The 12,454-nt window shown below is 49.0% G+C and overlaps 1 protein-coding gene across 7 annotated transcripts in view; it reads left to right on the top strand.

Moving 5' to 3' along the window:
• Window positions 1-12,454, top strand: part of TTC21A (tetratricopeptide repeat domain 21A) — a 34,779-nt gene that overhangs the window by 4,585 nt on the left and 17,740 nt on the right. For all 7 annotated transcript variants that reach the window (XR_009350838.1, XM_059162025.1, XM_059162029.1 and 4 more), the window contains exons 5-11: window positions 368-490; window positions 2,511-2,668; window positions 6,338-6,422; window positions 8,022-8,120; window positions 9,104-9,296; window positions 11,758-11,855; window positions 12,015-12,215. Coding sequence is in view for 6 of the 7 variants with exons in the window: in XM_059162025.1 (XP_059018008.1) it covers window positions 368-490; window positions 2,511-2,668; window positions 6,338-6,422; window positions 8,022-8,120; window positions 9,104-9,296; window positions 11,758-11,855; window positions 12,015-12,215 (957 nt within the window). In the remaining variant the exon portion in view is untranslated. The remainder of the gene's footprint in view (window positions 1-367; window positions 491-2,510; window positions 2,669-6,337; window positions 6,423-8,021; window positions 8,121-9,103; window positions 9,297-11,757; window positions 11,856-12,014; window positions 12,216-12,454) is intronic.

The following is a 12,454-nucleotide window of genomic DNA, read 5'->3' as shown; positions in this document are numbered from 1 at the left end:
TCAGTAGGGGCAGCAGAGCTGTGGGGGTCCCGGAGAAGGCCCACCCTCAGCCTGGAAGGTCATAGAAGGCCTCTGACAGGAGGGTCCTCCTAGGCTGAGTTTGAGAGACTCATGGTAGTTAATCAGGTGAAGAGGTTTGGTTGGGAGCGCTGCAGGGACAGCGAAGTGAAGTCCCAGCAGTGGGAGGGAGTAGGGCTGCACTGGGGTCTGCAAGTCGGTGTGCCTACTTGCAGGGTAGGCACTTGCCGGGTCTCGGGGTACAGAGTGATGGGCGGGGGGGGGGGGGGCATGAGGCTGGAGAGCTGGCTGGGTTCTGAGAGGCTGTGCAGGACCAAGAACTTCATCTTCTGTCTTGTTCTGATCCCAGGGCTATGTGCTCCGAGGCTGGGTGGACCTCACCTCAGACAAGCCCCATACCCTGAAGAAATCCATCAAGTACCTGGAACAAGGAATGCAGGACAGCAAAGATGTGCTGGGGCTGATGGGAAAGGTAGGCAGTGGAGGGAGGAAAAGGATCTCTGCCTGGGCCCCTGGAGCCAGGGAGCCTCTGTCTCCCAGCCTTTACCTGGCCCATGAGGAGTAGGGGCCCAGAGAGGATCAGGGTCACACAACAGCCCAGAGCCCACTTGGTTCTCACAATCCTGCCTGCTCAGTCTGGGTCCCTGTCTCATTCTGCATGGAGTCTGCTCTGGGTCCGTCCTTTTTTCTCTGCTTCTTTCTGTCACGCTTTCTCTTCTGACCTATAAAGTTCAGTGTGCCATAAGAGAAGGGAGGTAAGTGTTTTGTGTTTTCTTTTTTTTTTTAAGATTTTATTTATTTATTTGACAGAGAGAGAGAATGAGCACAAGCAGGGGGAATAGCAGGCAGAGGGAGAGGGAGAAGGAGGCTCCCCGCCAAGCAGGAAGCCTGATGCGGGGCCCAGTCCCAGGACCCTGGGATCATGACCCAAGCTGAAGGCAGATGCTTAACTGACTGAGCCACTCAGGCACCTGTTTTGTGTTTTCTGATCTCAATTTAAATTAAGTTCCTTTTTTCTTATGTGACCCCCCGAATCAATCCATAAAGGAAAAGCTAGCCCTCTGATTCTCTTCTCTTAGTATGTATCTTCTTAGAAAATGAATATGTACTCATTAAAAAAACAGAAGGCTAAAAAAGTCAAAAGATGACCTCCTTCACAACTCCCCCTCCAAACAGCTCACGTGGACATTTAGGACCTTGGTGTCTTCCAGTCTTTTTTACTAGCATGTGATTCAGAGGGTGCCTTAGAAGGGCTTTCTGGGAAGTGGAAGCCAGGGAGAGCCTTGTACAGCAGTATTATCCGGAGTGCCCTTGCGACCAACACCTGTGGGAAAAGGGACAGAAGCAGGACTGGGTGGCAGGAGAAATTGGGCTGTGACACAGCCCTAGCAAAGGCCTCAGCCAACTTGGGGTTCTAGAGCTGGGGTGGCCTATCCGTGACCTCCTCCCTGGCCACGTGCCAGGTGGGGGCTCCCCCTGCGGACAGGTGTGACCTGGCACAAGGCTGCTGCCTGTAGCCATGGGTGACCCAGCGGGTAGGCCTCCCAGAGAGCTATCAGCCTCCAGTTCTTCTGGTCCTGAAGGTGCTCCCATGGAGCGCCCTCCCCGAGGTGGGAGATAGTGTTGTTATTTAATTTAATTGTAATCATAAGGCATCTTATCACTCGGGTTCCTTTTCTTCATGTAAGATTTTGTCATAAGCCACTGTCATTTTGAACAGCTCCTTCAAGCCAATCCCCTATTGTATGGCCCTCATAAAATTTGCCAACCCAGATTATTTCCAGTTTACACTTATAAACTGAGTGCCTCAGTGAGCACATGTATGCATAAATCTATCTAGAACAATCCTCCTCTTGTTCTTAATAACTCTCTTGAGGGGAGGTTGCTGAAGGTCTAATGTAAGCTGTCCCTGTCAGAGTCCAGTTTCAAGTCCTTTGGGAGCATTGCTCTCTGCCCTTCAAACACCTGGGGCATGACTCACTCAGGAGAACCTGGGGGCTGGCACTGGCCTGCAGAGGCCAGAACCCCAGCCCAGTAGGCCTCAGCAGAGAAAAGCTGCCGCAGCCCCCCTAAGAAGGGTTTTGCCTGCCAGCCGGAACTGACCCTGGGCCTGAGTGAGCAGTTTTCAGCAATAAGCTTCAAGGAAGTGTGAATGGCAAATGAGTGAGCCCAGCACCCTCAGGTCTCCCACCAAGGGCAGCCTGCACATGGCCTTGCCATCTCCCACACTTGCTAGGCCTCCCCCATCTCCCCAAGAGCCCTTGCCTTGCCTGTCGAGGAACCCAAGCCTGCTGTGGACTTTGATCTGTGACTCTGAGGGATGACTCCTTCCCCCACACCTTACCCCCGAGGCCTTGGAAGGATTCCTTGGCCCAGCTGAGGGGACTTGCATGCCCTGTGTCAGGTTCTGCTCCTTTTCTGGTAGAGACCCAGACACCTCCAACCTCCCTCTGCGGGCACTGATGGAGGCTTTTCTCCTGGGCTTCCAACAGGCGACCTACTTCATGTTGCAGCAGAACTACTCGGGGGCACTGGAGGTGGTGAACCAGATCACTGTCACCTCGGGGAGCTTCCTGCCTGCCCTGGTCCTAAAAATGCGGCTGTTCTTGGCTCGACAGGACTGGGAGCAGACAGTCGAAATGGGACACAGGTGAGCAGCGGCTGTCAGCTGACACCACCACACCCATGTACCGATGCTTTCCTTTTTTTTTTTTTTTGGCAAGCCGAGGGTACTGATATGTTCCCATCTTACAAACTGGGGAGATGGGAGACATTGTGTATTTGATGGAACAAGACATAAAAGTAAATACTGTCAAGAGAGGAGGTATGAATAGTGAGTGATGTGATCATACGGGGGGGGGGGCACAGGGAGGCTGTGGCCTCTGATGGATAAAGAAATGGGCATATCTAGAGATAAAAGCATATTGTTGGGGCGCCTGGGTGGCTCAGTGGGTTAAAACCTTTGCCTTCGGCTCAGGTCATGATCTCAGGGTCCTGGGATTGAGCCCCGCATCGGGCTGTCTACTCAGCGGGGAGCCTGCTTTCCCCTCTCTCTCTGCCTGCCTCTCTGCCTACTTGTGATCTCTGTCAAATAAATAAATAAAATCTTAAAAAAAAAAAAAAGCACATTGTTTAGGAGACAGGTGGAGGGAATGACCTAAGGAACCCAAAGCAACCAAGGCTACAGGGAGACAAACAGTTGCCTCTAAAGAATGGTGGGTAGGGGGCTATAAAGGGACTATTGCATTATTTAATTGTTTTAAACTATCGATATGATATACTGCAAAAAAAAACTTCAGGGGCAAGATCATTGGTGACCGGGAGACCTTTCAGCTGAGGCTGGGTCCATCAGCCAGACAGTAAGAGCTGGGGAGTTCCTGGGGCTTTGGGAAGCCAGACACCAAGTTGGGATGACCTTAGAGTACTGTCATTGTCGATAGAAATAAAGACCACTTCGGGGGAGGGATGTTTGATGGAAGGTTTTCTGAGGATGGAATTTTCTAGATAATTGAAGCTTGTCTCTAAACTCTAAGACTTGAACTACTTTTATTAAGTAATTCTAAAATGTATGCTACTAATTTTCTTCCTTAAAAGAGTTAACAGACTTTGAGTGACCATAGGGCATCACTCTGATTTATTACTAAATTGTAGTACCATAGTTCATAGTTCAAAACCAAAAGCAAAAACCAAAACCAAAACCAAACCATAGCATAGTTCAAAACCAAAACAAAACACAAGTGGACCTCTTCCTTTCCCATGGAGGGATGGTAACTCCTCTGATGATCATCCCTGGAATTTGCATCCGAGAGAGAGGTACCTGGTAGCAAATGAACATGATTTGGGCCTGCTAAGCCCACAGGGGCCCCCTCATGCAGTGCCTGTGTGGGCCTTGGCTTCTCTATCCCACAGTTGACACCTGGCCAGTGTCCTTGGCAGGAGTTGGGTCAAGAGCTTGCTTTGAAGGCCTGGCCTTCAGCCAGCAGAATCCTGGGAGCACCTGGCTGAAGGCCACAACCATGGTGTGTGCAGTCTCCCTTGGCCAAGGCCCTGCTGCCCTGCCCACAGGGAACAGTGTTTAGTGCCAATGGGCTGAGTCCCATACCCAACTCCTTCCCTCCTGGAGGCTTCCCCAGCTGTGGTGTTCATAGAACTCCCCCATTGTTTTGTATTTTTTTAAAAAAAGTTTTTAAATGTTTTTTAAAGCTTACTTATTTACTTACTTATTTAAGCAACCTCTATTCCCCTCTACGTGGGGCTTGAACTCATAACCCCGAGATCAGCAGTTGCATTCTCTACTGGCTGAGCCACCATTGTGGGGGGTTTTTTTCTTGTTTTTTAAAAGATTTTATTTATTTATTTGACACAAGGAGAAAGAGAGAGAGAGAGAGAGAGCACAAGCAGGGGGAGCATCAGGCAGAGGGAGAGGGAGAAGCAGGCCCCCCCTGAGCAAGGAATCCAATTCAGGGCTTGATCCCAGGACTCTGGGATCATGATCTGAGCCAATGGCAGATGCCCAACCAACTGAGCCACCCAGGGGCCCCAAACCGTTGTGTTTTAAATCTTTGCCCCTCTAAATGTGTTTCTCTTTCTATCCCTAACATTATTTATTTTTCCCTTCCCTCTTATTTTTCTTCATCTACATTAATTTGTTTCTTTTATTCATCTTTTTAAAGACCCAGTTTGAGTTTTGTTGGTGGTGTCTATCACATCTCTGTTTCTACTCTGTTAATGTCTGCTCTTTATGATTTATGGTCCTGTTCTGCTCTGGTTTTCTAACTCTTGAATCAGATGCCTGGCTCATCCATTCTCAATTTTCTTTTAGGATATAAGTTTTTTTTTTTTTTTCAAGTTGGGAGAATATGAGTGTTTAAGTCTGTGGATGTCCCTCAAGGTACCATTTTAGCAGTATCTACACATTTGGATTTGATAAATTCAGTATCCTTTGGCTCTAAGAATTTTCTAATATCCATTCTGATTCCTCCTTAGTTCACAAGTTATTTAAAATTTTGGTTTTTTTCCCCAAATGTATTTGGTTCCTAGTACCTTCAGAATCACTATAAAGGATTAGAACCGTTTGAAAGCTGACTGCCTAATCAATCCTGTTAGAATCAGAGTAATCCTCTAGGAAGCACAAGGCCTAATCAATCCTGTTGGAATCAGAGTAATCTTCTAGGAAGCAGAAGGCCATCCCTGACCAGGATGAAAAATGGGAAGCTTCCTATAAAGAAACAAAATATTGAACATCCCATAGTATATATGACCAGAAACTGTGTCTTCACAGTGACACATGATGGAAAACAAGCGTCCTTTTCATCATATAGCTGCAGACAACCCCCCAACCACCTCTCCACCACTCTGGGACCCTAGGACCACAGTACCATGATCATGTATGTGAGAGTTGGAATATGAATAGGCTTCTGTCACAAATTACCCCAGATACATGACTTAAATGACATGAGAAGTTATTCCTCTCTCAGGTAAAAGTCTGGGTGGTTGTCTGGGACTGGACAGCAGCTTAACTCTGTAGGGTCCCAGTCCCCTTCTGTCTTACTGTTTTACCATTCCTAGGATGTGGCTCCCATAAAAAGGAAAGAGAAGAAAGAGAAGGTGAGCAGTAAGAATACAGCAGGATGTCACCTGGGGTACTTGTGCTCACACACTATTGGCCAGAACTTAATCACAGGGCCACCACTGAACTGCATGGGAAGCTGGGAGATGTAGTCTTTATTCTGGGTAGCTGGGAGCCCACCCAGACTAGGGAGTTCCATTATTAAAAGGAGAAAGGGGGGTGCCTGCGTGGCTCGGTGGGTTAAAGCCTCTGCCTGCAGCTCAGGTCATGATCCCAAGATCCTGGGATCCAGCCCCACATCGGGCTCTCTGCTCAGCGGGGAGCCTGCTTTCTGCCCCCGCCCGCCCCCGCCCTCCGCCATTCTCTCTGCCTACTTGTGATCTCTCTGTCAAATTAATAAATAAAATCTTTAAAAAAAAAAAGATTTTATTTATTTATTTGACAGAGAGAAATTACAAGTAGATGGAGAGGCAGGCAGAGAGAGAGAGATAGGGAAGCAGGCTCCCTGCTGAGCAGAGAGCCCAACGAGGGACTCTATCCCAGGACCCTGAGATCATGACCCAAGCCGAAGGCAGCGGCTTAGCCCACTGAGCCACCCAGGTGCCCCAATAAATAAAATCTTTAAAAAGTTTTTTTTAAAAAAGGAGAAAGGAAGACTGGATATTTTCAGACAATCCTGAGTGGCGGCCACACGGTGCTAGCCTGGCCTATGAATACTCCCAATTCATGTGGCTCCTCTTCCTATTTCAGAATTTTAGAAAATGATGAGTATAATATCGATGCCTGCCAAATCCTAGCCATGCATGAGCTTGCAAGAGAAGGAAACATGACCACAGTAAGTTCTTTCAAGACTTAGGAGTTGGGCCTTGGGACAAACACAGCCTGGGGGAAAGCATTTTGACAACCCCCATCCCCAGCACCTTGGAGCATGCTCCCTGGATCTCCGCTCCCTCCCTTCTCCCAGGGGGTCTGCTCTGGTTTGCTCTTTGGGTAGGCAGTGAGCTTGGCTCTGGTTCTGCCCTGAGCCTGGGCAGGTTCACCTGGAGAAGCCCCAGGCTCCTCATTTGTAAACTGGAGATAATTCCAACCACTTTGTGAGGCTGGTAGAAGGACTAAGTGGAATGTCATGTGGGAGAACTTGGAACAGTGCCTGATTTGAAGAAATGCCATTTTTTTAAGGAGTGGATTAGAACTGCTCGGGTATTGGCCAGGTAGATCCTAGCCACAGATTTGCTCCTAAGCCCTATAGTTTTTCCAAAGAAAGCCAGAACAGTCTTCGAGCACAGTCAGACACATCTGGAATTCTTCATGAAAACCTCAATGCCCAGGCAGGTTTTTATTTTCAAGAAGAGTTTGTGTTTCCAGTCATAACATTGCCTTTTTGAATAATTGTGTTGCCTCGGTAAAGGGTGGCAAATCAGGAGTCTGTAAGGGTTTCATGATGGGAAGAGGAAGCTTCTAGTTCCTTCTGGACAGCTCTGAGTCTATGGGTTTTGTGGGGCGGGGTGAGAAAGAGGGTACACTCCATATTTGGGAGGAGCCCTCCACAAGGGCCCCAGTGCCATCTCTGGGTAGGAACAGGAGAATGGGGCCTGTCCTCAGCTCTGTGCATCCCCAGAGCACTGGGCAGTCTTCCTGGGGCCTGGCCTGAGGGTTAATCCCAGGGGCGGAGTTAGCATTAATGCCCATCCTTGACCCCCCACCTCAGCCCCTGGGATTTACCCCTCTACCCAGGCTAACCTTGCTTATATCTACTGAGCAGAGTAGTCCAGCCCCATCCTGGGTTTCCCTTCTGGCACTTCTTTGCAAAACTCCCCACTCCTGGGTAGGGAAAGGACAGAGGCATCCACTGGAAAGAACGCAGGCTTTGGAGTCAGTCACCCAGTTGGCTGAGTGACCTCTGGCAAATTCCCTAACTTTTCTGACCCTTTGTCGGCTAGACTGGAAAGTCCAGAGAGTTCTAGTGACTTACAGGGTCGTGGGGAGGATTCATTGGAGTGATGGAGTGGCACAGTGTGGTGACTCCTGTCAACATGGAGTACAGGCTCAGGGCCAGGGACCCACCACAACCATCTGCTCTTAGAGCCAGCCCAGCTGGCCAGTGCGCTGCCGGCCTGGGCGGCTGCCCTTGTGGACACCATGACAGCTGGCTCCGGCTCTGGCTGGGGGGATCTGAAAGGGCAACTTCTCTTCACAGATCCATGAACAAAGGGGTGGTGCCAGCTCTTGGCTGAGCAAGGCTCCCGAAAGATCCACCTACCGGTTTTAAAATAATACTGGGCTTACCCCAGACCAGATGAATCCAAATCTTTGGGGCTAGCTCCTGGGTGTGGGAACTTCTCCCAGGGGATGCTAACGTGCAGCAGGGTTGAAACATCTGCCCAACTCCCATTTTCTACTTTACCTTTGACCTTGTCTGTTTTGTCTCCCACAGGCTACCAACCATGTTAGAAATCTGATTAAGGCACTGGAAACAAGGGAGCCTCAAAATCCAAGCCTCCATCTTAAAAAAATTCTTGTGATTAGCAGGCTGGTAAGAAGGGTCTTTCCAGGTTTTTGAATCATGCTTCTTGCTGTGTTCCTATGGGGAGCGCTGTGGTCCCCTGGAAGCTGCCTGGGTACCCTGTCCTCCCCTCTCTGGCTCAAACTTGGCCTTTCGGGTTGATGGCCCATGCCCAGTGGCCCCTAACTGCCTCTGGCCAATAGCTGGATCATGTAGGCTCTGTATCTGGGCCCAGATGCTGCTCAGAGACACTGTAAAGATGAGCACAATGGCATCTGGAAGTGCTTTTAGAGTAGGAGGTCCCTTATTTGGGGGAAGAGGGAAGTATTATGGCTGTTACATAGCAGAGCCATACCCAGCCGTGGCTCGGGGTCCCGGGATACCCGACTGCCATATTCTCTCTATGAAAGTGTCCTGGAAAGGCAGGCCTGCCTGTACCTCTCTGACCAGACCAGGTGCAAAAAGACCAGATTGCCAAACAATTTGCCTCTGTCAGACCCTTCAGCCCAAAGCAAGATTAACTAGAAGGAATCGTTGCAAAACCTGAGGTAGCTCCGGGGCCTTGGAAACCAGAACCATGGGGTCAAGTGCCACGGGGACACCATCTTTCCCACAGAGACACAGATCTATGTCTGATGCTCTCTGCTCATTCTGCACATCTGGCAGGGAACATGGCTGCTCACAGCCTTCTGGGCAACTTCCCATATCGACGGGATACAAGAGCTTCTGTCACCCAGCTTCAATTTTTGAAAAACTTCTTGGTGACTTGGACCAATTACTGTGGTGAGACAGGAGATGGGCCCTTTGGAGGGCCCTGTGCCTGGAGGCAAGTTCCACAGATGTGGCCAGGGTGAGGTTCTTTGTAAGCTGGACAACTGCACAGACCCAACTGTGGGTTGCGTGCAGCCTTTGGGCTCTCCTGAGCAGCTGAGATGTGCCCGTCTCTGATGTGGCCTTGTTCAGACAGGCTGCACTGACTGGTTTCCCTAATCCCATGTGTCCATTCCTCACAGTGTGGGAAACACCAGGCGATTCTCCGGCTGGTGTGCCCCTTCATGGAGCGTGCATTCGTGGCCACACCCTCCTATGCCCAGGTGGCCACAGAGCTGGGCTACCTCTTCATCCTGCATGACCAAGTGAGGGAAGCGTCTCGGTGGTACTCGGAGGCCTTGAAACTGGATGGGAGCAGTGTGGCTGCCTTAACAGGTTTCTGCAGGCTGGGCAGGGTGGGGGCATGGGGGCACAGAAGGCAGGGAGCAGGGTAGCATCCATGAATCCAGAGGAGAAATGCTGGGAAGCATTCTTTCTAGAGGGTGTGTGAGTTTGGGGGTACATTGTATGACAGGAGCACCTTTCTGTGACATATAAACAGATAAACCCATACTCCAACAGAGGCGGAGATGGGCCACCTTAAGAAATAAGTAGACCCATTTTTTCCCCCAGAGAGCTCCAGGAAATACAGAAATTAAACAAAAACAAAAACAAAAAAGCGAATCAAGCTCAGAGTCATTGGAGGCTGAGAGCAAAATAGGCCGTGGGGCAGTGGGGCAGTCAGTGAGATAATGAGATAACTTACTGGAGGATTGGTAGCAACTGGAGAATGCAATCGAGGAGACCCTTAAGGGGGGGGGGCAGGAGGTAGCAGGTGGGAGCCCCTGATGCTTCCCACCACCATCAGAGACATGAAGGACAAAAAGACTTGCTGCTCCACACAAAGGCCACATCCCCTGACATCCCCCCACTTGGCTCAGTCCTTCCCCACTTCCTCTTTCAGGGGAGACCCCCAGCCAGTCAGCCGGGAGGGAAGTCCACCAGCCTGAATGGCCATCCCACACACCAGCCTGGGCCAGTCCTGTCAGGTGTGTGCTGGAGTCACCCTCTCATCTGACCTGTTTTGGAAAATCAGTGACCTTAACAATTTGGGAAATGTGCCTTAGCTGCTAATACTCATCAGTCTAGTCCATTTGTAAATCTGCTAATGCTTTGAAAGAGGGGCCAGGTGGGACATGGAAAGCCACAGCCCTCTGAGGAGCAAAGTTAAAGCCAGTTATAGAAAAAGACGTCCCCCTCCCCCACTAAAACACCGCTCGTGTTTGCAGAGGCTTTACATACAGTCAGTACATAAAGAACAGGCTACTGTGAAAAAGGGTACAGGGAACAAAAAAGCTACCGAAAATTAAAAATATGATTGCAAAGTACAAAATTCCATAGATGAGCCAAATGGTGGGATGGATAGTAGTGAAAAACAAGATGGTATAATTAGGAGGACAATCAGGAATAAATACACTGAGATAACCAGAAAGTACCTATAAAAGAGGAATAGTAAGAATAGATGGATTTGGTGTCCCAAATCTAAAACACAATAGTACTTAAGTCAGCTTGGGGCCAATGCTGGAATAAAGAGGCAGATAAATGGCACAGAAACAGGTCTTGAGAATAAGGTGACATTTCAAACCAACACAGTGGTAGGTTTCAATAAACCATGGCTGAACATCTGGCTATCCAGCATGAAAAAAGTAAAAGGAAGTTCCTATCTCACACCATACTCAAAAATTAACTCCAGTTTATTGGCTCAGTTGGTAGAACACATGACTCTGGATCTTGAGGTTGTGAGTTTGAGCCCCACGTTGCAGGGAGGGGGTGTAGAGATTAGTTTAAAAATAAGCTACAGATAAATTAGATATTTAAACCTAAAAATTCAGTTGGACTTGTCTTCCCTGGGGGAAACTCAGAGGCTGGAAGGGAAAATATATAAAAGTTTCAATGTAATGGATGGCAAAAGACACTGAAGAGGTAAATGGCAAACTAATGGAAAATGTTGGCTACAAAGGATTAATCATCTTAATATATAAAAAGAAAACAACCCTAAAAGAAAAACAGGCTAAAGCTACTATGTACAGGAGATTCATAGTAGAAAAGAAAAAGGCCATTCAATATACAAAAAAAAAAAATATATATATATATATATATATATATATATATATATATATATATTCATTTTCCCTGGCAATTAAAAAAAAAGTGAATTCAAATGAATTACTGTTCACTCTTTAGACTGGCAAAAAATAAAGCATATCTGCGAGGTTGTGCAGAAAAGCCACTTTCAAGTTCTTGGCTGTAATATTAATTGAAATATCTCTGGAGGACAAGTTGGCCTTACTGTTAACATTTTAGATATACATGCCCTTTGACCCATCAGCTCAACTTCAGGAATTAGAACATGGGAATACATTTACCGAGACCCTGCAACATTTAAGCGTCAAAAGCAAACTAAATACGAGATGAGGTGTCCTTCAATGGGACCATAGTCAAATGCTGTATGGAATCCACAGTGGCATGTTATGTTGCCATTAGGGAGAACGGGGTGGGTGTTTATACACGGACGTGTATCATGTAGACGCGAACACATTGCTAACAAATGCATGCTTAGAAAGATGGTCCAAGGACTATACTGCAAATTGTTAAGGGCGGTTACCTATGGGGAGAGATCTGCTTCAAGCTAGTGTATGAACTAGGGATGTTTTTCCATATTGCCTCATGCTTTGACTTCTCTATCCTGAGCATGCATCACCCTTCCTTCCGTTGTCGCCTCTGTGCTCCTTGGCCTGCTGGCCTGCTGGCTCCATGTCAGTGCCGGCTGCTCACGCTCATTCTATCCCCGGCCCAGGGATCATCTGGTGCCAGATCCTGGACGGCCACCTGGAAGAGGCAGAGCACCAGCTGGAATTCCTGAAGGAGGTGCAGCAGTCCCTTGGGAAGTCTGAGGTCAGAGCCCTCTGAGGGGCATGGGTTCCTCCAGCATTGGGTCTCCCCCACTTCAGTTTCCGGTATCCAGCAGCCCACATGGCCTGGACTCCTGCTTCACCCTCGCCTACCCACTGACCAGCTGGCATTGGTGCCAAGAGCTGCACCTGCCTCCCACAGGTGCTGCTTTTCCTCCAGGCCCTCCTGGCATCCCGCAAGCACACAGGAGAGCAGGAAGTCACTGCCCTCCTGAAGGAGGTCGCAGAGCTGCACTTCTCCAGCATGCAGGGCCTCCCCCTAGGCTCTGAGTACTTCGAAAGACTGGACCCCCTCTTCCTGGTCTGCCTCGCCAAGGAGTACTTGTTCTTCTGCCCCAAGCAGGTTAGTGGAAGTTCTGTCCTCATGGTGGGGGTCAGGAGCGTTGGTCTGGAGAGAGGCAGGTACATCACCTGGCTGGCTACCAGGCAGCGCTGTGCTCTTGTGGCTGGGGAACCCCTTCTCCTCTGAACAAACTTGAACATGTAGCATGTGAACCACTTGAGAGTTGTTCCAGTGTAGATTCTGATGGGTGCAGGGGTCGGAGGAGGGAGCCTGCCTCTGGAAAGAGCTCCCAGGTGATG

Source organism: Mustela lutreola, chromosome 2, assembly GCF_030435805.1.
Source record: "Mustela lutreola isolate mMusLut2 chromosome 2, mMusLut2.pri, whole genome shotgun sequence".
In the NCBI taxonomy this organism is placed as follows: Eukaryota; Metazoa; Chordata; class Mammalia; order Carnivora; family Mustelidae; genus Mustela; species Mustela lutreola.
The sequence above is the reverse complement of the archived record's forward strand: the minus strand, read 5'-3'. Positions and strand labels throughout refer to the sequence as shown.